This window comes from Gracilinanus agilis, chromosome 1 (assembly GCF_016433145.1).
Source record: "Gracilinanus agilis isolate LMUSP501 chromosome 1, AgileGrace, whole genome shotgun sequence".
NCBI lineage: Eukaryota > Metazoa > Chordata > Mammalia > Didelphimorphia > Didelphidae > Gracilinanus > Gracilinanus agilis.
In genome coordinates this window covers 435,392,259-435,417,873 of record NC_058130.1, presented here as the reverse complement: position 1 = coordinate 435,417,873, position 25,615 = coordinate 435,392,259, and the positions used below count along the sequence as shown (strand labels likewise).

The window sequence follows — 25,615 nt, the reverse complement described above, 5'->3', positions numbered from 1 at the left end:
TGCCAAAACTATAAACCCAACTTAGAAAATGCAACTTGGGAAAGGATATAGGATTTAAAAAAAAATTCCCTCTTCCATTAAATATAACTTATGTGAAAATATGAAATTAAATTAAAAAATTCTGAGTTATTGCACAAATTATAGGTTTTCAATATTTACAGAGCAAAAAAGTTCTGAAATTTGAAACAAAACATGAGGGCAGTAAAACTGTTATAAACTCCCAACTGTGTCTGCTGGAGGAAAAAACATCAGGGGTTTAAATCTCCTCTGCTTCTTTGACAGAAATAAAAATAAGAAACCCAAACTGCAAAGGAACAAATGCAGCTACAGCAAAAATGCCAAAGCATTTAATGTCCTTGCAGTTCTTTATCAAGAGCTGCTTCGGCACTGAATGAATAACCCTGGGAAGGCAGAAAACAACTTCCACATTTAATAAGGCTTCACAGATGAGCACAACTACTTTTTCTTTAAGATGGATTTGACCACCACACAAAGAAACATGCAAAATAATCAGCTGCAGATATTCACAATACCCGTACGCTGATGTGCTGAATGCTGGTCTCAGTTCCCCAGTTTAGTGTCCAATGTCACTTAGCTTCAGTTTGTAAAATTAGGGATAGATAATTCTGAATGAGGCATTATCTGCTGAGACTAATAGGCAAACTGTCTCTTGTGTGTGTGTGTTTTTTCCTCCTCCAGCCAGTACGGTTATATTGGTGGTGTCCTCTGTTGCCCACAGGCTGCCGCATGCCACTGCTGCCAACAGGATTGTAACCATTGCCTTGGTTATGATTATGAGTTCCTTTCATGGAAAATTTCATGCCATTGTGCTGCTAAAAAAAAATAGAGAATTTTCAATGACATAGCTAGGCCAAGACAGCAACTATAAGCATAATCACAAGATCAGAAGTTTTCTCCATCATAGGAGAAAAAGCTATATATTATTTAGAAAAAAGTAAATTGGCAAATGCAGCACACAACAGATTCTAAAACTAGGGAACAATTTAAATATTATATAACTATTAAATACCTACATATCTCTGAGTTCACAAACATCAATCTATCAGTCCCAAAGCCCATAGAAAAACAGACACCAATCATAAACTTCTGAATCAATAGTCATTTCCTTATAGAAAGACCGTAAGAATAAGATAATGATTTATACTTGGGTTTATATCAGTCTGTCAAACCCTGCACTAAGAACTAATTTCAGAGATTTTAAAATTTTAAACTCTCACTCTATAGATTTTCAATATCATAAAGATACCACAAAATATCCAGTATCACAAAAGAAACTTCTTCAGGAATAGGTCAAATGCAAAACAAGAGTAAAGTCAAGTTAACAACTAGAAAGAATGACAGAATGAGTAACAAATTGGGGAAAAGATAAGAAAAGGAAGTCAAAATGACAATCATTTAACATCTTTGGAAGACTATTCTTTATTTTTTACAAGTTCTGAATTTCATCTGAGATAGTTCTAATTTTCTGTTAGTGTGGTAGGCATTCAATACATTAGTGATTACTAAACATTCATTCTTGTTGAAGTTTAAGTATCATCATGTAAAAGTTTCATCCAAGAAGAAATATTTTCATTCTTAGAGGATTAAAAAAGGAACTGATGGGCTTAGTCAAAAAACTTTACCATTTCTGTCCCTTCACTGAGTTTAGATTCCAAGAATAAAGAAGCTACATAGAAAACAAGGACGGAATAAGCAAAAAGAATAATTCATTGTTGCTGCTAATAAACATATCACATAATATAGCAGTCCTGGGATTATAAAGTCCCTATACTTTTAGGGGGGAAAAAAGTCACTGGCGTGAAGTCAAATATCTTCAGGGCCCACTTGGCATACTGTATTATTACCATGAATATTTCAGAAACAGTTGCTCAAACTTATTTCCCCAAACATGTATATGTACATATACATATGTGTTTACACATATGCATACATACATACATAAACATTTATTCTATGTTTAACTTATCTGTTTTCTTTATGACAGTTTACTACTTAGACTACATATCAGGGGTTGGCAACCTTTTTTGGCTGTGAGAGCCATAAAGGCCACATTTTTTAAAATGTAATTTCATGAGAGCCGTATAGTGCTCACAGTGCGCTCCTGTAACAGTGCCTGAAAAAAAATTGACTTTATGGCTCCGGCAGAAAGAGCCATATCTGGCCCTCAAAAGAGCCAGATATGGCTCAAGAGCCATACGTTGCCGACCCCTGCTACATATATTTAAGGGAGTTGCAAATTGATAAAAAAGAAGAATCCTCAGGATATTTGCAAAAACAGAAAACTAAAGGAATTTGCTAAGTAGGGAAAATTCAAGAATGCAGTTTATGAAGCAGAGGCCAACTCTACTAGTTGTTTTTATATTATTAAAAGTAATGTATTCATTTTCTCTGGGACCTTGACAAATGAAGAAGCATTTATCATGACACCAAATTTTTAATAGCTATTTATTGAGTAAAAATTCTTTTTACTTTAATAGCTTAGCAATTTAAAATTCTATCAATACATACAAGAATAGAAAAACTGGGACCATTAGGAGACAAGAAACATGTAAATTGGGGCAAATAATATATCTTAAGGTTGAACAGAATTTCCTTTGCCCTACTTATCAAGAATCATGGCTCAATCATTTCAGCCATATCTGATTCTTTGTGACTCCATTTTGGGTTTTCTTGGCAAAAATGTTTTGCCATTTCCTTCTCCAGCTCATTTTACAGATGAGGAATGAAGACAAACATGGCTAAAGTAACTGCCTAGAATCACAAAGCTAGTAAGTGTCTGAAACCAGATTTGAAATCAAGCAGATAAAGTCTTCCTGACCCCAAGCTCAGGGCTCTAGCTACTGTTCCACCTAGATGCCCTTCTTGTCAAGCACAGGTTTTGGTTAAAATGTTAGCATTATACAATGTTTAGAAAATTGTGGGTTTGTCTTAAAATTGTAAAGACAGACCAAATGAAGTATCTTGCTAGTAGTAAGTAAAATATTTTTAACACCTGTTTTTTCAATTTAATAGAGTAGAATGGTTAAAACTCTGAATTCAAATAGCATATTAGTACAATTTTGTATAAACTGTAAAAGCATACCTTATGATACAAATGGGGACTTGAGAGTGGGTTGGGAGATGTAGAAGGAACAGCAGGAGAGGACATGTGATGAACAGTTTTCAAGGATGGTGTCCCTTCAATACCAACTTGTCTGCAAGGAAGCGGGGGCACGCCTAAGGTAGGTGGAGGTATAGTAAACCTAGTCTATGAAAAAGAAATAGTAATAAACATTCAATGAATAGCAGAATAGTTTAAACATAATTAAATTTCTAATCCTAAATCAAATGAAATTTGTGTACTAAAAGTACAAAAGTGAAATTCTTGCAGATAGTTTCTGAATAAAGGTACATTAGAGCAGTTAATTTAATTTATTAAAAGACTAAAACAATAGATTTTATTTAGAATTAGACTCACTATATAGGCAAGTAGCAGGAAGACCTGGGTTTGAATACCACTTCAGACTTACTAGCATTGTGTCCCTAGGCAACTCACTTATCCTAAGTCAGTTTCCTCATCTGTAAAATGGGGATAATAATAGCACCTGTCTCAAAGTGCAATATAAGAATCAAATACAACATAAAGTACTTTATAAATCCTAAAGCACTATATGAATGTATAGAATGTTACATACTTGTAAATTCTAAAATTATTATTATTGAAATGCAATAAAGAGGACCAATTCATAAAGTAAGACAATTCTGCAAAAATTTAAATTTGGCTCAAAATCAAGAAACACTTTATTTCACATTAGAATACTACTAATTATTATTCAGTTTTAAGAGAGAAGTCTAAAGTAAAACTGTCCGACTTGAGGTTCAGCTGTGGACAAGCCTTAAGCAGCCAGCAAAATTCAAAATGTAATAGGGAAATGTTTAACAAAATAAATAAAAACACAGGGATCCATTTCAACTTGAGTTTAATACCACTAATCCAAAGTGACCTAAACTTACACTTTCTTACTCTTTTCAAGATAAAATTTCCTACTTTAAGTATGTAGTGCCATTATGCAATAATATATTCCTTATCACAATCAGTGACCTCAAAACTTGATTTGTCTAGCAATGACACTTTTTTGCCTTATTGTTTTTCAACACACATTTTCAGTTTGTTTTAATATTTTAATTATTTTCTCCTATAGTTTCATTCAATAACTCTTCCTCAGTCTTTGAACAGTTTAACAGTTGTATATTAAGATCAAGGCAAGTTTAACTGCCAAAAACAGAGAAAAAAACAAACTCTTAATTAAGTCAGTGGGGTTAGATGACCAAACAAAATTGGAGCAGCACTGCTCTAAGGAGAAGAAACAAAGCAAGGATCCCTTCATGTGTACACTCTTCCCTGAATATATTTATTAACTGGGGTGTCCCTTCATGGAGTTGTGAGAGGCTCCTGACCACAAGGTCAATGACAGAAAGGTCCCATACATACCAAAATATGAATAGCAGTACTCTGGCAGCAAAAAAGAAAAGAAAAGAAACAAAGTGGGTGCCTATCAACTGGAAAATGGCTGAACAAATTGTGATATATGAAAATAATATAGAACATTAGAATATAGGATATGAAATAATACATAATAATAGTATCTTACAAATAAAAAATGAGTTGGGAGAAATATGAGAATATGTATGATGTGATAAAAAGGGAAGAAAGCAGAACTGTGAACAATATATAAAGTGACTACAACAATTTTTAAAATGCAAAAAGGAAGATGAAAGAAGGGAAATTGAATGAGCAATGCTGGCGTGAAAGAAAAAATGAAATAGGCATTCCTCCTCTTGGCACAGAAGTGATAAACTTGGAATATGAAATGTGTATACTATCATACACGCATGGTTACTTTGTCAGTTGTATTTTTCTAGTCTACAAGGTAAGGTTAAAGAAGACAGTGTGTTATAGGATAACACTCATATAACTGATGTTAAAAAAAACTGGCATCAATTTGAGGGGACTCCTAGAGTAATTCATGAGGACCCTTGATATCTCTGAGAGACATTTAAATCTAAGACCCTTATCCTAAAAGCTCTGCAGCAAAATCTAATTAAAAGTCTAAAATTTCATCTTGGGGGAAGTTTGAAGGAAGATGAAGGGCAGAACAGCAGAGAATTCTGGCTCAACTTCTGGCTGTGCCCTTTTCTGTGTGCCCCTGGGCATCCATCTTTCTGAGACTCAGTTTTTTCATCAATAGAATGAGGAAGTCAGATAAAATGTCTGAAATCCTGTCCACTTCCAGCATTCTAATTCTGTTAGAGAAGTTGTTTCAACAGCTGATACACTCTGTACACTGCATGGGCTTGCAAGGAGTCTAAATATGGGTAGAAAATGAAATTTAAAAAGAATTGGTCCCACAGAGAACAAATCACAAGATCATAGTTTTGGAGCTGGAAGGGACTTTAGTAGTCATCCAGTATTTCCCCTTAATTTTATAGATAAGAAAACTGAAACCTGGTGAGACCAGATAATTTGTTCAAGGTCACATAGGTAGTATGTGGCAGATCTGGATCTAGGCCTTCAAAAGGAGGACTCTTTCCACTAAATGAGGCTTGGAAAAGTGGGCTTTTCAAAAGTTATTTCTTAAGGAAGTTTTCACTTCTTGTCAGAACTCAGATTATAATGTAATACTGTGATATTGGAAATTTGGGGTTCCTTGAGGTTCTTTGAACTGATTTCGAGGTCTCTGATCTAAACTTCCTATGGACATTTAGAACTCTTTCAAAACTACATTTCCAATAATTCCTCTTGCGTAATACGGGGGGGAGGGGAGGGCAGGAAGTGTGATTACGTAGAGAGAGGTATAAGACTTGGGACGTGATTGGGACACGCTCTTTTTCCTAGGAAGCAGACAAGGAGAAGGTATGGCGGGCCATTCAAATTAGATCTTAGCAAGCACATGGTTTTCTTAATTATCAACATGGATTACAATAAAGCCTTAATATTTTACTATATACCCTTCTATATCAATTTTAATTATAACAATGCCTAAATCAGTTCAATTTCACTTAAATATTAACAGTCTATAATGTATAAACTATTGTTCTTGACACCAAGAATAGGAAAAAAATGCGTATTACCTTCAAGAAGGTATAACCTACTAAGGGGAGATATGAAAAATATACTAATAAATATAACGAAGTGTGATGGACAAAGAAGCCAGAGAATGTTTTAGAAAAAGTTAGGGAAAAAGTATTTTCAGCAAGGAAATACTTTAATTTAGTTCCTCAGCATTCAAATACTGAACTTCAAATGATAAAATTATAATTGCTTGAAATTACTCAAAAAATTTTATACATCTCCCATGTCAACATTTTCTTTCTTTTTTTCATTAATAATGAATATTTGTCATATAAAACATGGAACCAAATGTTGTCATATTTCCCAACAGTGGAACAAAAGCATTGGGAAATAACTAATATATTTTATGCTCAAATTACTACAAAATTTTTGAAATTCTTCTAGCTTGCCTTTAATTGGGATATTTAGGGAATAACTTTCTCCCCCATATGTATACCCTGCTGAAGCACAATTTAGTTACAGATACAAAATCAAAGTATTTTCAAATCTTTCTATTAATCATATCTCAATGAGGTAGGACAGGGGATAGAGGAAATTCTTTTCTCAATTACTTGAAGTGGAATAAGCCCTATATATCAATTAAGCCTAAAAATAATTTGCAGTAAGTGGAATGGAAGAAAGTATAGTTTTAAGTTTAAAAAAATAAAGTTTTTAACCAAAAAATTTAAAGATGGAGTGTAAAGTACCATATACACTAAAACATTGCTTACTAAGTGGAATTAAGCTAGGTGCAACATGGACTCCTTTCCCTCCCAACTCCCCCATCACCAAATAAAGGAAATTACCAAAGTACTGAAAGGATTTCATTATAAGACTACCCTTTTTATAAAATAATTCACTGGATGGGAGATGAATATTAAAGAAGAATTTATAGAATCTTAGAACTGGAAAGAATTTCAGAAGTCATTTAGTCCAACCCCTTAATTTTACAGATGAGGAAACTGTCAGGTCCAGGGAGGTTAGGTGACTTGCCCAAAGTCTTACAATAATAAAAGTTACAGGCAGGATTTATTTCCAGGACAGTCTATCAATTCAGTCAAAAAGAGGAAAGTTATCAGCATGTGATTTAAATGTTTAATGTTCCTGAAAGCTGAACAACATCCACTTCTAATTTCAATCTTTAACTTACTGAAATTAAACCATTTAATGTAAGGAAGATAGGTGGACTACCTCTGTCATTTCAGTACACAAACAACTATTTTCAGGTTTTATAAATTAAATTAATAACTAGTAGTTGAGGGTTATTCACTTTTCTCCTACACTCCCTTAATAACTACATAAATCTCACAAATAATTGCTACAAGCTAGCTGCATACTCTTTTGACTTAAAAGTCTTGTCTGTTACACACCTATGTGCAAGTCTGTCTATTTGTATTATGTATAGAATGGGACAGATATGGACTGGGAAAAGATAAATGGAACACATCTAAGAAGGGGATTATGAAAAGAAGACAAAGGATATCAATCAGGAAACATGTATTGAGCACTTACAATGTGCCACAAACCATGCTGAGCATTGAAAATATATAAAAACAAAAATAAAGTCCTTGCCCTTAAAGAATTCACATACTACAGGGGGTGACGATATGCAAACAACTGTGTACATACAAGATATATAGAGAGGATATTTAGGATAATCTCAGAGGAAAAGGCATCCTGCAGAAAATAATATATGATGAGTCTCAAAGGAAACCAGAGAAGCCAGTAGACAAAGGCACCGAGTTGGGAGTTAGAAAAAACAGCAAGAAGGCAGGCATTACCGGCTTGTAAAGTATGTGAAAGGAAGGGGGCAAGGAAACATTTTAACTAACAAACTGAACATTTTACAGTTGATTCTCAAGATAATAAAGAGTCACTCAATTTTAGTGAGTAGAGGAGTGACATGATTAGGTCTGAGTTCTAGCATAACAACTCTGACAGTTGAATGGAGGGATTGGTATGGAGAGACAGTTGAAGCAAGGAGAAGAACAAAGACATTCACTAGGGTGGTAAGTTGTGTGAGGCAAGAAAAGGGGACATATATACATAAGATGATGTGAAGGGAGAAATGATAAGACCAGACTGGATAATTATTTGGATCTGTGGAATGAGTGTGAGAAAAGAGTGAAGAACTTCCTAGCTGTAATAGCATGGATGACTAAGAGGGTGATGGAGTCCTTCACAATAATGGAGAAGGACAGAAGAAAGGAGGGTTTGTGGGGAAAAACAGCGAGTTCTGTTTTGGACATGTTGAGTCTGAAATGCACACAAGACAACCAGTTTGAGATGTCAAAATGCAGTTGCTGGTGCAAAACTAGAGTTCAATAGAGATTAATCATAAATATAAGGATCCAGGAATCACCTACACAAAGATGATTACTGAAACTGTTGGCTGATGAGACCACAAAGTAAAAAGAAAGAAAAGAAGAGGATTCAGAAAAGAGCTTTTAAAGTACAACTATAATTACTGGGAATGATTTTGATGAAGAGTCAAATTAAGATTGAGAAATAGTGATAAGGCAGGTAGGAAGAGAATTAGGAGACAGAACTGTGACAGGATCCTAGAGAGAAGAAAGTAAACAAAAAGCTAGAGTTAAAGCAGTCTTGAAAACCTAGAGAGGTGTGTGCATCCAGAAGATGATTAAGTGTCAAAGGCTGCAAAGAAGTCAAGATATTTCAAGACTGCCAAGGTGTCATTACATTCAGGAGTCAGTAGTGGGGCAGCTAGGTTATCTCAGTGATTAGAGAGCCAGGTATGGAGATGGGAGGACCTCGTTTCAAATCTGGTTTCAGACACTTCGTAGTCATGTGATCCTGGACAAGTCACTTAACCCCAATTGCCTAACCCTTACCCCTTTCTGTCTTGGACCCAATACTTAATATCAATCCAAAGAGAAGATAAGAGTTTAAAAAAAGATCAGTGGTACCTTTGAAGAGAATAGTTGAATGAGGGGCTTAAAAACAAGATTACAGGGATTTAGAATTACATGAGAGGAGAGAAAGTAAGGTACTAATTGAAGATGATCTTCTCAAGAAGTTTAACCTAAGTGATAAGAATTTATATAAGATAATAGCCTGTAGGGATAGTAGGACCAAGTAAGAGTTTTTTTTAAGGATGAAGAGATATGGGTATTCTTACAGACATGAGAGAATCAGCCAATGGTCAGGAAAAGATCAAAGACTAGAAAAAGGGTAGGGATGTCAGAGGAAAGGATCTGCAGAAGACAGAATGGAATAAGATCAAGAGACTCATGTAGTGGGATTTGCCTAGGCAAGGAGAAGGATCATTTCTTCATGAGAGACAGGCATAAAGAAGGAGATAATTGGGGAGAAAATGCTCTTGGGTGAAGGTAAGATTAATTTCTACATAAGTGTGGGTAGGTATGAGAATGTGTATATATATATATATACCACAAAGATTGCTTTAAAACTATCTTTTTTCTTTCAAAGGCTACATTGAAATCCACTGGTCCTTTTTCCTATTCAGAAGTGTCCGTGATTGGGTGAGGTTTCATATTGTTTCCTAACAATTTCCTCTCTCTCTCCCCCCCAGTATATTCACTACTTTAAGACAGCATTGTACTCCTCATCCAACATCAAAGTTAAACAAACAAAGAAAAAAACAGTGTTTTGGGGAACCATTTCTGCCAATAAAATATCCCAAACCAATTAAAATCCTATATTCAGAAAATAGCAAATTAACATGTTAGAGAAATATAAAAATAATTGTACCTGGTTATTGGTTGTCATTATTAACGTTCTAGTAGGAGCTGACTGAGGTTTACCACTTGGCATTGGCAATGCTGTAGGTAAACTGGCCATAAGCTGAGATGGTGCTTGCAGACTAAATTGGTAAACATTAGGAGTTGTGCAAGGTGGTGTATCAGAATCCTTTTTTGTAGAGAAAAATTAGAAAGGAAAAGCAGCTTCATAAAAAGAATATTAGCTTATTTTCCAAAAAATAAGTAACGACGACAAAATTACTAGGTCTTATGCTAATGAAAACTAACGAGCCTGATATTTTTGTCAATTTTAAACCCAAGTCACAAAGTAACATGTAGTTGCTATGAAATAATTTCATAACTTGAATTCAATTGAATAAAAAATATTGCAAGATATAAATAACCTCATAAAGTTCTTTATATGATATCTCTTTCCCTATTGCAAAAGCATCTTTAAATTCAATATTTAAGAAAGATAAATTCAGTCCAAATTCAATTTTTATTTGATTTTCTTTTAAAGTAGTATAAGATCAAATCTCCCACAAAGTAAGTACATAAAGAAAGGGCTATACGAAGCAACAAATCAGGTTTAAGCCTTTATGACAATTTTTAATGAAAACATTTATACAGAATTTTGGCACTGAAATTCTTATGTAAAAATAACAATTTGGGGGGGAATTTTAACATTTACCACTAATTACACTGTTGCAATGTGTTAGGAAGTATCTTCAGAAGAAGGAATTGTCTGTCACATTATTATTAACCAGTGTTTTACATTGACTACAAATCACAAAATCATCCATACTTACAATATCACTACCAGAAAGTGAAGATACAGAAGAAGCAGATGAGCCAGAGGAAAGAGGCTGGGTGTTAGACAAAGGTAAAGTCAAACGCTGGCTATAAGGTGATTCTGTGTCTCTGCTTTGAGGTTGATCCCCACTACATGGAGTTATCTGCTCTTTTATCTTTATTCTATTATCTGTTAGAAAATTAGAGGAAAAAAGTTTCTAAAAATAATCAATATTGTATAATTTCCATTGATAGTTTTGTAAAAATTAACTTAATAGTTTTTCAGTTGCTAGATATAACTGAGAAAATATCAGTAATCCTCAAAAAAGAGAAAAGTCATGATAAACAATTTGTCTTTCTTACCAAGATCAGGTGATAGATTAATTTTGTTTCCCCATTTTTCTTTGATCCATCCTCTATAGTCAATCACTTCCTGTGTTACTTTGATGATTCTACCTAGTGTACTTAAAAAAAAAAGATTGGAGATTACTGTAAAATTTTCTGAAAATTATCTTGTATCCTTCCCACTAACCAGCTAATCTAAAATAATATCATTTATCAACATGACAGCTTGCTAAATATCAAAGGCAATTGACTGTAAAGAAGCTAACATTTTATAAAATTTCTTTGATTTCTGGTATTAAGTAAAAATCCTGTTTACATTTCAGATACTGGATGCTGCTATAAGCTTAAGTCCTCTTAAGTGATCATGTTATGGAAGTTGTGCTCAACAAGATCCTTATTTGCGTACTAGCCCCTCTCCTCTTCAGGCCTAGAGCTAGCTGCTCTTAATTTCCCCTGCAAAGAAAAATTGTTTAATTAACTCAAAATCCTAAATAGTGTAGCACCCAAAACTCTTATTTAGTGTGGACATTAATGCTATACATAACAAAATTCAAATTTAATGTGGATAAAACTTTCTCTTGACAGGGATTTCCATACTTTGTCAAATACTATGTATTCAAACATATAAGTGCCAAAATTTTGCCTCTTCCTGATAACCTTGGTCGAAAAAAACATTGTCAACAGATAATGTTATGAATTAAGAGCCATCCAAAACCACTTTACATATTAAGTAGAACAGATTGTGTAAAGTACAACATAAGAAATGAGAGTCTACATGGGCTGTTGCAAGCTTATGGATGGGTTGTGTTCCAAAATTGTATTTATAAAAAGTTGGTTTGGAAAAGCATTATAGAAATATAACTAGTGGTTAGGTTTTAAGACTAGCCCACAATGATTGATTCATCTCAAATTGTAACCTAAAATTTTAATTACAATTTCAACTATACCTAATAAATAACATATTTAATTGCAAGATGTATTCTAAGTTCCAGCATGATCTCGTTCTCTTCCCCTCTTCCTCCTCTTAAAATAGCCTGAGAGGAAGAAGCTCCTTTGTGTGAGGAAGGGTGGCATAGAAGAGAAGATGTAAATTCTTCAGAAACTAGCACAGAGATGGTGACCCTTTTGGGGGGTCTCATGCCATGCCTCACCCACCCACCCCAGACTATGTACCCATGCCCACTCCCCATTATGTGCCATGCCCTGCCCCCCAACAACATGCCCCACTCCCTGACTGCATACAGTGCCCTACCCACCCCTGAAGGGGGCAGGAGCAGGATGGGCTGAGCTCACAGGGAGGCTCCTGTGCCCTATAGCCTCCTCTTGTATTTGGGGGGCAAGGCAAGGCTATCGGTCCTGAGCCTGCCTCTCTCTGTGCCCCTCACGGCTGGCCTCCTCACTTAGCTGGGTAGGGACATGCCCGCATGGTTGACTGCCTACTTTGAGGGGGGGTGCAGCATTGCTGATTGCTGCTTCGGGAGGGAGGCGATGTGGCCCGGAGGCAGCTCATGGCTTCAGGGCAGAAGGCAGCATGGCCCTGTGTACTCAGCCCCTAGGATGATGGAAAAAGGCTAGACTACCCCACCCACTGCATTCAGTGGTGGACCAGGTTCCAGCCCACCAAACCAGGAGCTCTCGAGTGCCCCCAGAGAGATCTCTGTGTGCCATCTTTGGCATGTGTGCCATAGGTTCACCATCATAGAACTAACATATCACTAATTCTCTACATTTCACTAAGATAATTCTTGAAGTCAGAAGTTCTCAAAAAGTGGTCAAGGGAACCCTGAGGGTCCCTGAACTCCTTTCTTGGGGTCCTCAAGACCAAAACTAGTTTCATATTAAGATGTTTTCACTTCTGTCATATTAAATATCAATAAATAAACAAAAGCTCTTTGGGGTCTTCAATTTTTTTAAAGTATAAAGGGGTCCTGAAACCAAAAAGTTTCAGAAACATTGCTCTGAGTCAATTACTTTTCATGTATTTTAAACTAAGGAAAAAAAGGGGAGTTGATTCACAAGAGACACATGAGAGAGACTCTAGTCACTCTGAGAACCTCCCCCCTTCATATGTTCAACTGCTACATAGGCTGAATTTTGGTAAACTGGAGACTCCCTGTAGAGATAACAAAATCATTAGCTAATAACTACTCAGAATTGGATTAAGATTTGAGAAGAGCAAAGCAGGATTAATTGAAGAAAAAAGGAGTCCAAAGTAAGTGGTAGTTGTGCTAACATCCACAATTTAGAGTTTGCATCTTCTATATCATTAGACATAATACATTTTTTTAAGGGTTACTACTACTTATAATCTTTTCCCAATTCAAATAAAATTTGATTTAACAGCCAGGAAACAATTTGTAGTAAGTCAAAGAAATTATTGTAAGGAAGCACATTTGTTTCAGCTAGTGTCTTCCAGATGTTAATGAGGAATATAGCAATATAGTAGGTAACTGAATATTTTCCAGAAAATTCCAAAAACAAAAAAAACTCATATTACCTCTCAGAATCTCTGTTTGGATATGATCTTGCTAGTGGTGATACTGCATGGCTAAGAACAATGTAGGCATAGTCAAAAACTTGCTTCACTTGCATGGCACCATATGAACTTCTGCCAACATCATTTCCTATAATGAAATAACAATTATAAAACTCTACAAAGCATTTAAACATTATAATTACTCGGATGACTTTTTTGTATTTACTTTTTACATAAGGTATTTATTTTTAATCAGTTCACAGTTACCTATAGCAACAATTACTGTGACCTTTACTTTATACTCAAAGCTTGGTCCCAATAGCAGGGCTTTCATACATACAAAAGGACATGAATGGGGGGAAAAGGTGCCTGAATGATTATATAATTGAATATATTTATCTCTAATTATAGTCTAAATCAGTGGTTCCCAAACTTTTTTGGCCTACCGCCCCCTTTCCAGAAAAAATATTTGTTAGCCCCCTGGAAGTTAATTTCTTTTTTAATTTTAATAGCAATTAATAGGAAAGATAAATGCATCTGTGGCCATCACAGCCTCCCCGGATTTCTGCAGCACCCACCAGGGGGTGGTAAGCGCCTACTTTGGGAATCACTGGTCTAAATTAAAATAGAAATTATTTTTAGATTATCAGTTTTATGACTCATTTTCTCCTACCTTGAAAATGGGTGCTTGAGAGTTGGTCATCAAGTTTTTACATATTTAAAATAAAAACAAAATCAAGAAAACTGGCGACTCCTAATCAAATAATTTTGTGCTCTCCCATTAGGAGAAAACTGATATATTATGATAGCGAAGATATTTTATTGTACCTGAAAGCAAGAATCTAAACTTAAAACTACCTTGAAGTTTTAAGGATCACTAATTAGATACTGCAAGGCATTTACCAGACAGAATTTAGTAAATTCTTAGGCCTTAAGTATTTAAGTCTAAACTCTAATCCTATAATCCAAGCCAGATCTCATTTAAATCAGTCTCTTGACTAGATATAATTATTTTATTTTATAAAAATAATATGGTTTGCATTAACTAATATATAATCTTTACTTCTCAAAGATGAGTAAAGATTTCATTTAGGAGATATGTACTATACATTTTGAAATCAATTACTTATTACCTTGTAATTGCATCAAAAAATACATGATGATTTAGTTATCTGGCTTACTAAAATAAATTTAAACAAATACTTAATGTTACAAGGAGATGAAGTAGAGATAGTTCAACAGGTTAATCATAAGTAGAGAGCTTGTGAAAAGATTTTGGTCATTACCATCACTGAAAACCCCAATTCACTTAAATTTGTTTACTCCTAACAAGAAATAAGTACATTTTATTATTTTTATTCAATTCAAAAATTGTTTCAAAAAGCATTTCAAATACTTGATAAAAATGAGATATGTGATTATTTTTTTTTTAAACCCTTACCTTCCATCTTGGCTCCAAGGCAGAAGAGTGGTAAGGGCTAGGCAATGGGGATCAAGTGATTTGCCCAGGGTCACACAGCTGGAAAGTGTCTGAGGCCAGATTTGAACCTAAGACCTCCTGTCTCTAGGCCGGGCTCTCAAATCCACTGAGCCACCCAGCTGCCTCCTGTGGTTACTTTTTAAAAAGGCTTCTTCGATCATCATAAATGAAGAATTTAAGCTATATAAATATAAAGCACCCTGATATATGGAAGAATATTTTTTTTAAGTAATGGATTTAGAATGAGAAAACCTAGATTTTAAATACCAATCCTGCCATTTACTCTGTGACCTAGAGTAATCATTTAACCTCCCTAGATCACAGTTTCTTAATCTGTAAAATGGTAGAATTGGCAAAATAGCTTTCAAAGCCCTTTCCAGGTCTAGGACTATGAAGTTATATATAGTCTTCATCCTCCTCTTACTGCTCATGCCTGAATGAATAATTTCCAGATTCTTTTCAATTTGTGAAAAATTCCTAATCTCTAGTGAACTCAAAGGAAAATGACATTTTCTATCGCTGCAGATGAAATGATTAGTTAAAACATGGGATCAGTATTTCAATAATTATCTGATGAATTCATTTAAGGTATTTCTAATATTCCAGCAGTGGTTTTCTCTATAATTCCATCTGTAAATATATTATTGAATAAGTCATCATTTTCCCCAATTGCATGTAATATTGAATAATTTTAACTTGTTTGGTATAGGTTATAACAGAGAGGAAAAAAAAGAATGTATAACATAATGGAAAGAGCATTGGGATTCTAGAGTCAGAAGAAAGCAGGCTACAGGTCCTGACTATTATCCCTAATTACTTGTTTGGCCTTATAATGGTATAACTTCATAGTATGTTTGTAAAATAGGGATAATTGGTATACTCTACCTGCCTTAGCAGGCTGCTGTGATGAAAGCTTTTTGTAAATATTAAAGTTCTATTGCTAGAGAAAATATATCTCCAATTTACATGCTGTATAACTGACTATCACATATTTTGTGGTAAGAGAAATTCTTGCCATTGGATTAGCTTAGAATTGAAACTGGCCTCAAAACTTAAATGAGACTGCAACTGGAGATGTTAAACATATTGGCTCTTCATATACTGGCTTTTTGTATCCAAGCCAATAGGAAGATATATCAATTGCCTAAGGTTTGGTCTCCTAAGTCAATTAAGTTTCTGGGATGTTTTCAGTATATTTAAAGAAAAAACTAGTTTAGCTTACATGGCAAGTATTGCTGTTGCCCCACACATAAAGAGCTCTAGCAGGAAAATAAGGTAGAACAGTAACAAGCTACATGTTGTTTATTTTTTAAATTCTCCTTAAGAGATTGCATAGATATAACAAATATCATTTTTGTGAGAAAAAAAGATCACTCTTGTGGAAATTTATTGTATGGAATCTCTCTACCTATAGTCCCTAGTAGTGAGAGTAGAACCCAGTAAAATCAAAGTCATAGTCTGGCCAGAATCACTCCTCACATGAAGCCCTCAAAACCCCTCCTTTCCAACCCCACCTCTCCTGTACTTGGTAATAACTGGCTATTCTTGACAAACCCACTGAAGGAAATATTTCCCTGAGAATCTGAGGTAGATGGTTACACATTTACCTGTGATTTATTATCCTATAGAAAACTCTAAGATTTACATGGTAACAGTTTCAAGAAAGTATTTAGTAATACTAAATAGGTATTATAACATTTAATAAAGCTGAACTAAATTACAATATTTTTAAATGATCAGTTAGACTGCTTAGATTATGGATTAGAATATGGATGCCCAACCTGGAGGCAGCATAATATAATGCAAAGAGTATCAGATTTGTAGCCAGAAAAAGAAAAAGTTTGAATTTCAGTTTTGACATTCACTAGTTACACACAAGTCACAACTTCTCTTAGCCTCGGTTTCCTCACTTATAAATGGAGATAATGATAACACTCTCACAATACCCTATCCTCAAAACAGAAGAGATCTCAGAGATTATTTGCAACAATCCATACCTTACAAGAATGAAGTTTAGAAATCAGAAATGTAAGATTAAAAATTAATATCCAATACTCCAAGTATTATATTTTATAAGATTCATTAATAATCACTTGAAGTAGAGGAAAATTATAGCCTGAACAAAGAGCAATTTCCTGGACCGTGAAAGTGGGAGAAGAGAGACTGAGGGCGGAGTTACAGAAACTTTTATCTATACAACATAAGCATGAAACGTGTGGATGAAAAGAAAGGGATTCTGGGAAATGAAGCCTAAGGGTACAAAATTTTAATTACACAACACATAAATCTTAAGCCCTGCACAAATGTAAAAGTATCTTTCAATTCACAATCTCTGAAAAGTTATAATTTTTAAAATGTGTAAAGTGAGAAATTAAAAATATCTTTTGGATTGTTTTTAAGATTATTTAGACTGAAATGTGCCATCTATTAAAAGCAAAAAAGATGCAAAATGGGGACTCATGTCTATGAGTCCTGATAATGGAGAAGGTTGAGGCTTTGAGGCTAATTATACTCAAGGTAAAAAGTTCTGAGTCAGTCTAAAGCTAATCAGGAAGAGGGGAGGGGAGATTGTATGTACTAAGCAAGGTACAAATTGGTAAAGGCTTTCTAAGCTAAGAGTTACAAAGCTGCCTCAGGGGCTGACCAGCCCAGGTCTGTACTACCACCCTGTTGAGAAAGAGAAGGGGAGAGGAGAGGAAGGGAGGAAAAGAACAAATGTTGCACATTATATTTTTCTGGTTAAGATGACCAGTAATTGGAAATCATTAACTAGTTCTGAGAAATCTTTACAATTTTCATAGTATTCCATAATCAAGTAATATAATAACTAAATTTAAAAATGGAGGATTACGGTTCCTTTCCAAAAGAATGATCTTGCTTGGACTCATTGAAAATGAGAGCATTAAGTGATCAGTCTTACCAGGCAGCAGAGGATCTTCAATGCACAACATGGATGGTCTATATCCATTGGTCATGGCTTTCATGATTTCTTCTTTGGCGATATAGGCACCTCCATTTTTTATTCTAATACCAGTTTTCAAGTAATTAAAATTTCTTCCATACAGTTCAAAAAATTCTACTAGAAGCATTCCAAGGTTTTCATCAGCTCTTCTGGCATCAATTCTGGGATGCAACTGCAAAAGAAACATATTTCTACTTGGCACAGATCTGGGTAAACCTCCAAAATATGACATATACCATCAACTTTTTGTTTCTAGACATCCCATAAGACTTAAAATCTCTTATTAACCAGCACTTTTCTCAAAGTCAATAATTGGTGCTTATAATGATCCTAAGGCTCTGAAAAAATTTAAATTGCTTTCTGAAATCAAAGATTATATTCAGAATAATTTTATATTTTAAACCATATTTTCACTATAACAAAACTGGTCATCTATCTGTGGTCTATAAGATAACTCCAAGTTATACACTGGCTTAAACAGAATTACATTATTCCTAGGTCTTGCTAGATAATAGTTTACTAACTTGGACCTTGGTTTGAATCTAAGTTTTACCACTTATTACATGTGTTACACTGGGCAGAGCATATAATCTGTCTGCACTTCAGTTTCCAGCTCTAAATTAATGATGTTGTATATTAGTCAGAATTCTAGACAATCCAAATTTAATATTTTTGCTCATTCTAAAGTAAAGCCAAGAGGGGGCAGCACCAGAATAAATAGTTCAATTTTACATAAAACAGAAATATCAGAAATAATGTAAAATAATTTTAAAAGCATATTTCCAACACTGAATTGAATATTTCCATATTCAAACAAATTAGTAGCAATTCAGGCTACCATGCATTTTGTTTTGATGAGAAAAATTCAGCTTACACTAAACCTAAACAACTGGAAACCAAGAAGGGATGGATGAGGTAGAAGGAAGGATCTTAAAAGCTGCGTTTCCTGGAAAAGTTATTTTAAAAACCTCAATTATCTTCTTCCTACACTGTATACTACTTCCAAAACAAAACAAAAGATTCCAATGCTTATGGCATTTAAAAACTAGATCCCTACCTAATGTGATAATATTCAATTAAATAACATTAATTGTTTCCTAACCAGACACTACAAAAGGTTCTCTGAATATAAAGATGATAAACAATAATCCCTGTCCTAGTATATTACACCACAACACTAACATAAATCAGCTTTACCAGATTCTAAAGCGTTCTCATTCCTTTTTCAAGAATTGATCAATCTAAGTAGCCTAAGGTCAAAAAGAAAACAAAAAAAGTGAAACTAATCAGAACTAAATAGTTCTCAAATTTTTCTTTGCAAATGAACTCATATATAAATTAATACTCTGTACTATATATCATTTACAAATATTTGGTATATGAAAAGATTAAGTAGTCTTAGTCCAATCTCTTCCAAAGAAAAATGTGAAACACATTATCTTTGATTAGGTAATATGATGAAATATAAAATTAAGATTTTCATCTCCTGATTTTAAGACAACATTGGATAGAAAAAAGGTAGACTACCTGCAAAGCTTTTGCAGCAATCCAAAAATGCTATGATGAAGGTTACTGTCAAGAAAAATGAGTAATAAAACTCATTTTAAAAGAAAATTATAAAAGTAAACATTTTAAAAGAAAATTATTAGGTGACAGCCTGGATATGGGGCATAGAAGATTCAAATATGAGTCAGCTTTCTATTTTAGCAGACGAAAAAGTTATCACACAAGTGTTTAAAAGTAGCAGGAAAAAAATGATTTAGTTTTGAATATAGAAAATATAATTTAGAGCTAGAAGGGATATTATCATTTAATCTAACCTCACATTTCATGATAAGAAAAACCTGAGGTTCCTAAAGAGAAAGAAAACTTTAACATCTTAATAGCAGAATTGAAATTTGAATCTAGATCTTCAGACACTGTCCAATATTCTATATATGACAGCAGGCTGTCTTTCAAAATTTTGAAGAGTTTGAGGTAATAACAGAACATCTAAGTGGAGATGTTCTGTAGGTATATATGGAACTGGAAAGCATATATAATGTGAAACTAAGAACATTTTAATGAACTCTGTATGTTCTCAATTGGCAGATAAGAAAATCTTTCTTTGTATTCCCAGCTCAGAACAGTGTTTGACATGTAGTAGGTATATCTACTAAGCACTGTCTTCTACATTATCACAGTACTAAAAGACTGAAGTTCAGTTGAATAACACAGGGTTCATAACAATGAATTTTCCTCATTTGCCTTATAGAAACTTAGATAGTACTTAATTTTAAGGAACAGAATATCTCTAGAATCAGGAGGCCTAAATTCAAATCCTGCTTCTCCTGTGACTGTGGGCAAGCGGTCTAACCTCCTTGAACTTAGAGTTGCTTCATTTGTAAAATTAAAGTATCAACCATATAGTTCCTCAGTTCTCTTCCACTTCTAGATCTGAAACTACAATTTTGATAGTGTTAGGTCACAACATTTAGAGTTCAAATACACATTCAAGATTATCTAATATCTTCTTCATTTTTGCAAATGAAGAAAGTGAGAATCAGATTGTCTCAGGGACTTGTCCAAGGTTTCATAAAGGGAAAGTGTAGAACTGGGATTCAAACTTCAGTCCTTCAATGTCGTTTCCCATACAAAACACTGCCCTGAACTAGATTACAACTCAAAATCTTTTAAAGAAATTATTATAAAATGAACTACATTAGTAAATACTATTATCTTAAGTAAACACATTAATAAAATGTTATTACATTTAACTGCCCTAGAAAAGTGCTTAATGAAAAGAGAAGAAAAAAGCATTTAAGTTAGGCCTGTTTTCTCAAGGACAAAGCAAAAGAATGTTATTGATGAAGCAGTTCCTTTAATAAAAGGATATTTGTGTTCTCTACCAGGAAAGAAGAGCTATATCATATTCTGAATTAATCTACTAAGTATAACCATATTCTATCTTAAATAAAGATTTTCAAAATCAATGGTAGCAGAATATAAGCACTTTGAGGGCAGAGATTGTTTTAACTGTATGTTAATAAATAACCCCAGCACCTAGCATAAAAGATGACAAATGTTTATTGAATCCAACAGAAGAAGAGCACTTAAAAAAATTTATAATGTTTATTATAGCAAAATCCCTCTTTATTATCTGGTAGAGGAAAAAACTATTCTTCCTATTTGGAGTCAGTTTATACCTGATATATACCACCTGGCTCCACTTTGCTAAAGCTGTAAGCAGGGTGGGTGTGGGTAGGGCAGGAACTGAAGAGAGGATGATCTCCCCAAATACTTGAGGCACCAGGCTTAGGAAAGTTTCACCAGGTGCTTCAAGTATAAACAGAATAAGATTTGAACTAATATTACTCAGCATAGGTCAAAATTTACATTTCTGAAACCAAATCAAGTTTGTGTGTATGTGTGTGTGTGTGTGTGTATGTGTGTATATTTATATACACACACCTTATATTCAACAAGCCATATACATACACACACACATATGCCTTATATTCAACAAGCTATATGTTCCAAAACCAAATAAGAATAAAGAGTAATTAGGAATAAAAAGGAACAGAAACATTTTGTCTTCTTATAAAACAAAATTAGAGGATAACTAGAATATAAAATGTATATTTGTTCATCTTTAAAAATTGGTCAGAGAAATTACTTACCTGTAGAAAGCTAATGGCCATTAAAATTAGGCTGTAAGAGCTAATTCCACCTGTAAAAACTTCATTCAGGTCCCTCTGCAAGAGGAACTGCTTTAATACTAAAATCAAGTAAGGCAGCAATGAGTATTTCTGTAAAGAAAAGAAAATGGATGCACTATGGTTAATATATTTTTAAACAAATTCTACAATACCTTCAGGGGGTGATAAAGGAGGTTACAAGCTTCACATGGATTACATATAGGCTTTAAGAGCTGTCCTAGGTATCTATATAGCTGAAAAGTTACTTTTTACCAGCTGGGTTGTCAAGTACAAGTTGTGCACCTTCTTCTTTTGTTTTGCTACAAGAGAAGAATGGAGGAAAGAAGGAGCTTTTGTTGAAAAGATATCCTTTGAAGAAATAAATTCCCCTCTCTTCCTCAAGGGACACCTAGCCCCAGAACTACATCTATCTTCCCCAAGCTTCCTCAAACTGCTATTTGTTTAAAGGAATATACAGAGAATTAAGGATTTTCTCAACCTAGTCAATTTGATTCACATTTCTCCCAAGCCTACAAAGAAGTTGTAATGTAAATTCTACGAGAGGCTAAGTATTTTCAGTAAAATGCCTTTCAGTATAAAAGTGTCTCTATTGCTTATAATAAAACTTTTAAATTAAAATTTAATCAAATATAATAAATATAAAAACAATGAATTGACAAATTATGAACTTATAAAATTCTTTAAATACATATACTTTAAAAGATAGGAACAAATTTCACATCCCATTATGCACTCTTTATTTCTGTACATTTTAAATACACAGACAAATATATATTCTTTATGAGAAAAAAACTAAACTTAAATAACAAATACCAAAACAACAATTTCCATCTAAATCATAGAACAGTAGGAGTTGATACATGAAACTGAGAATCTCTATTATGGAAAATTGCTTTTACTTTTAACTATAGTCTTTATAAGTTCAACATGCAACTTTTAAAACTATTCTGCTTTCCTGTGATTCCTTCTGGCCTTCCTTCTGTTCTCTTCTCATTTAAAAATTTTGGATCCCTATTCCTGCCCATCTCCTGCCCAATCAATCCCAATAAGATTTTTTTTAATAAAAGGAAACTGAAAACATAACAAACATAGTCAAGTAATACAAATGCCTATAATGAAATATTTTATTGATATTCTTTATAGCATATGAAAAAAATCTTCATAAATTGATTTCACCTCTTTAGGAGTAAATGTTCCAGAGCCTCCTAACACTGGATATCTTGTTATTGGATATCTATTTGGTCATGGTTACATTACCCAATGTTAACTTGCTAGAGCAGGGGTCTGCAACGTATGGCTCTTTCTGCAGGAGCCATAAAGTCAATTTTTTTCAGGCGCTGTTACAGGAGTGCGCACTGTTACAGGAGCACGCACTGTGAGCACTGTACAGCTCTCACAAAATTACATTTTAAAAAATGTGGCGTTTATGGCCCTCAGGGCCAAAAAGGTTGCTGACCCCTGTGCTAGAGGGTAGAATTCTGAACCACTTAAATGGATAATCTGTCCATTTTTATTCTTTGTAAACATCTTTATTTTGTATGCAATCTAAATAAGTAAAGAGTTGGGTTTTAGTTTTTGTAAAGTTTAAACCCTTAATTACTAAATAATTTTAAAGTTATAAATATTTTCTTATAGAGTACTAATGTTGAAATTTATTAGAAGTGTATAGCTCTAAGCTCTGAAAAATAAGTTAGGAGCATTAATATTAAGAAAAAAGGTTCCCACACTTAAAAATTAAATATATTTAATATCAGTGTTTGAAACAACAACAAGTTAACACTCAATGATTAATTCAATATAGGTACAATCTCTTTTCCAAAAGAGATATACTTTAAATTTGAATGCAAAGTAAGCCACTTTTTTTAATTTGACTTACAAAATTTCATGTATTCTCACAAAATTGAAGTTAAAAATTTCTGGATTAAAAAGGATTAAGATGGTAGTAGTAATCCAGTAATATAGTCAGTCATACAAGCACTTCCTAGCTGTTATTTCTAATCTATCAGCTGTTCCTTATATATATAATATTCCATCTCCCATCTCCATGCTTTTACTCAGGCAATCCCTTTATGTCTGGAATGTTTTATTTCTTATTTGTTTCTTAAAATCCTTAGTTTCTGTCAAAACACAACTAAAGTACCATGGAATCTTCTACACTAGGCCTTTTCTGATTTACCTGCTTATTACCTCTTAAAATTTGTTTGTATTACTTATCTCTCTATACATGTAAGACTCCAGGAAAATATAAGTTCCTTAAAGGCAAAGACTTCTTTGTTTTTTTATCCCTATTGCCTAGCAATGATCTACATATGGTATGTAATAAATATTTGTTTAACTGAATTTAACTTAGTTTCATAGATTCATTTCCCACTGAAATATATATTCACTCCTCTGAAGATAAGTCATACAATTCAGATACACTGCCACAGCCAAGATAAGCAATAAGGTGTGTCTTCTCTGTCATTCGAGGTAGTTCTCTGTCTAAACATACTCCAAAAAGATCAATAACTATCTATTTCCATGCTTTTTCAAGGATCAGTGATTTATTTCACTAGTATGAGCAATCTCCTCTGCAATACAGTCACAAGTCCTTGAAAAACTGGTTTAATGAGCTATTTCTGAAAAACATCACTATGGAGTGGTCAGCCACTTCTAGAGGAAGACTAAGAACCTATGTAGGACCTTCAATGACACACCCAGAGATCATCTGCGAGCCTTTCTTCAAAGACCTGCTGGAGCATAGACCCTACTAGTAAAACTTTTTAGAATACAGGGTTAGTGCCACATTGTAAGGGCAGGAGATGGTGCTGAAGTTTTAGAACAAAACATTCAAATTAATATGACACCTCAGAGTTCTATTAAATAAACCTAGCTGAATTTATTTGCCTTAACTGTTTTCCCAATAGCTTATTCTAACTCTAATCATATATGCACAAGCCATGATTAAAATGTCTGCCATGATTAGAATGTCTAACTTCAAAATCCTCCAAACTTTATGTTTGTCCTTTGGTTTCAGTCTAATGTCACTGTCCTTCAAAATATACTAAGACCTTTCATTTAATTAGATCTCCCTATCACCACCTTACTAAGAACCCAGGAGATAAATATTATAGGGATTATCCCCATTTTTCAAATTAAGAAACTGAGGCTCAATCACTTCTCCATGGTGATAAAGCTGAGATATTTCATAGGAGGGATGAGAACCCAAATTCAACCCTCTTCTCACTACACTATGACTTTCAAAAAAAGCAAGAATATATAATGTGAATTTTTTGAACATTTATTCACATTTTCTCTCCTAACATTTTCACTACACATTGAACAGAAAAATTATACAATCATACGAGTCTTGTTCACTATCACTCTGGTTAACCTTTCTTAATTTATGATTGTTAATCCTGTTCACTAAGGAACAGTGACTCACTACAAGTTAGAAAATGAGTAGTAATATTAGTGGTAACCAAGTCTAACATTTTCCCCTACTCTTTAAAAGTTCTTACTGCTCCTGAAAACATTTTAGAACACAAAAGTTCAAAATAAATATGAGAGCTACTCCTAAGATAAGTCTTTTCTGAAGAGTCCAGTGTATATTTGACTAAGGGAATCCTTAAGGAGTCAGAGTAAAGGTAATCAAAGAGAGGCCACCAGAATCAAATATGCAACTGATTGAAAGATGTTCAATACATTTAATATTTCCATTAAGTTTCAGATTTAGAACTTGAAATTGTTTAACGGAGATAGAAAGGGTGGCTGGCACTTCTATAAGGCAAGGGAGAGTCATTGGGCCCAAAGAAGCAAATCTTGCCCTTGGCTTTTACATATGTATCTTCAGCCTCAAATCATATTCTAAACTATAAAGGCAGAAACCACATTTTCTATTCTTATATCCTTTACAATAAATAGTATAATACTTTCACTTGTTTATTGAGTTATTTCTCTATGTAATGCACTGTTTGGTATTGGAAGAGAGAGATGTTTTTAAAAACACAGATCTACTTGCAAGAAGCTTATCATCTAGTATAAAGGAG

At 33.8% G+C, this 25,615-nt stretch overlaps 1 protein-coding gene across 1 annotated transcript in view; it reads right to left on the bottom strand.

Moving 5' to 3' along the window:
• Positions 1-447: 447 nt before the first annotated feature.
• TENT4A (terminal nucleotidyltransferase 4A) overlaps positions 448-25,615 on the bottom strand; it is a 94,299-nt gene continuing 69,131 nt past the window's right edge. The window contains exons 7-14 of the mRNA XM_044681892.1: positions 21,549-21,677; positions 17,848-18,061; positions 13,469-13,595; positions 10,990-11,090; positions 10,644-10,816; positions 9,845-10,003; positions 3,104-3,268; positions 448-833 (exon numbers count right to left, since the gene is read on the bottom strand). Of these exons, the coding sequence (XP_044537827.1) occupies positions 639-833; positions 3,104-3,268; positions 9,845-10,003; positions 10,644-10,816; positions 10,990-11,090; positions 13,469-13,595; positions 17,848-18,061; positions 21,549-21,677 (1,263 nt within the window). The 3' untranslated portion in view covers positions 448-638. The remainder of the gene's footprint in view (positions 834-3,103; positions 3,269-9,844; positions 10,004-10,643; positions 10,817-10,989; positions 11,091-13,468; positions 13,596-17,847; positions 18,062-21,548; positions 21,678-25,615) is intronic.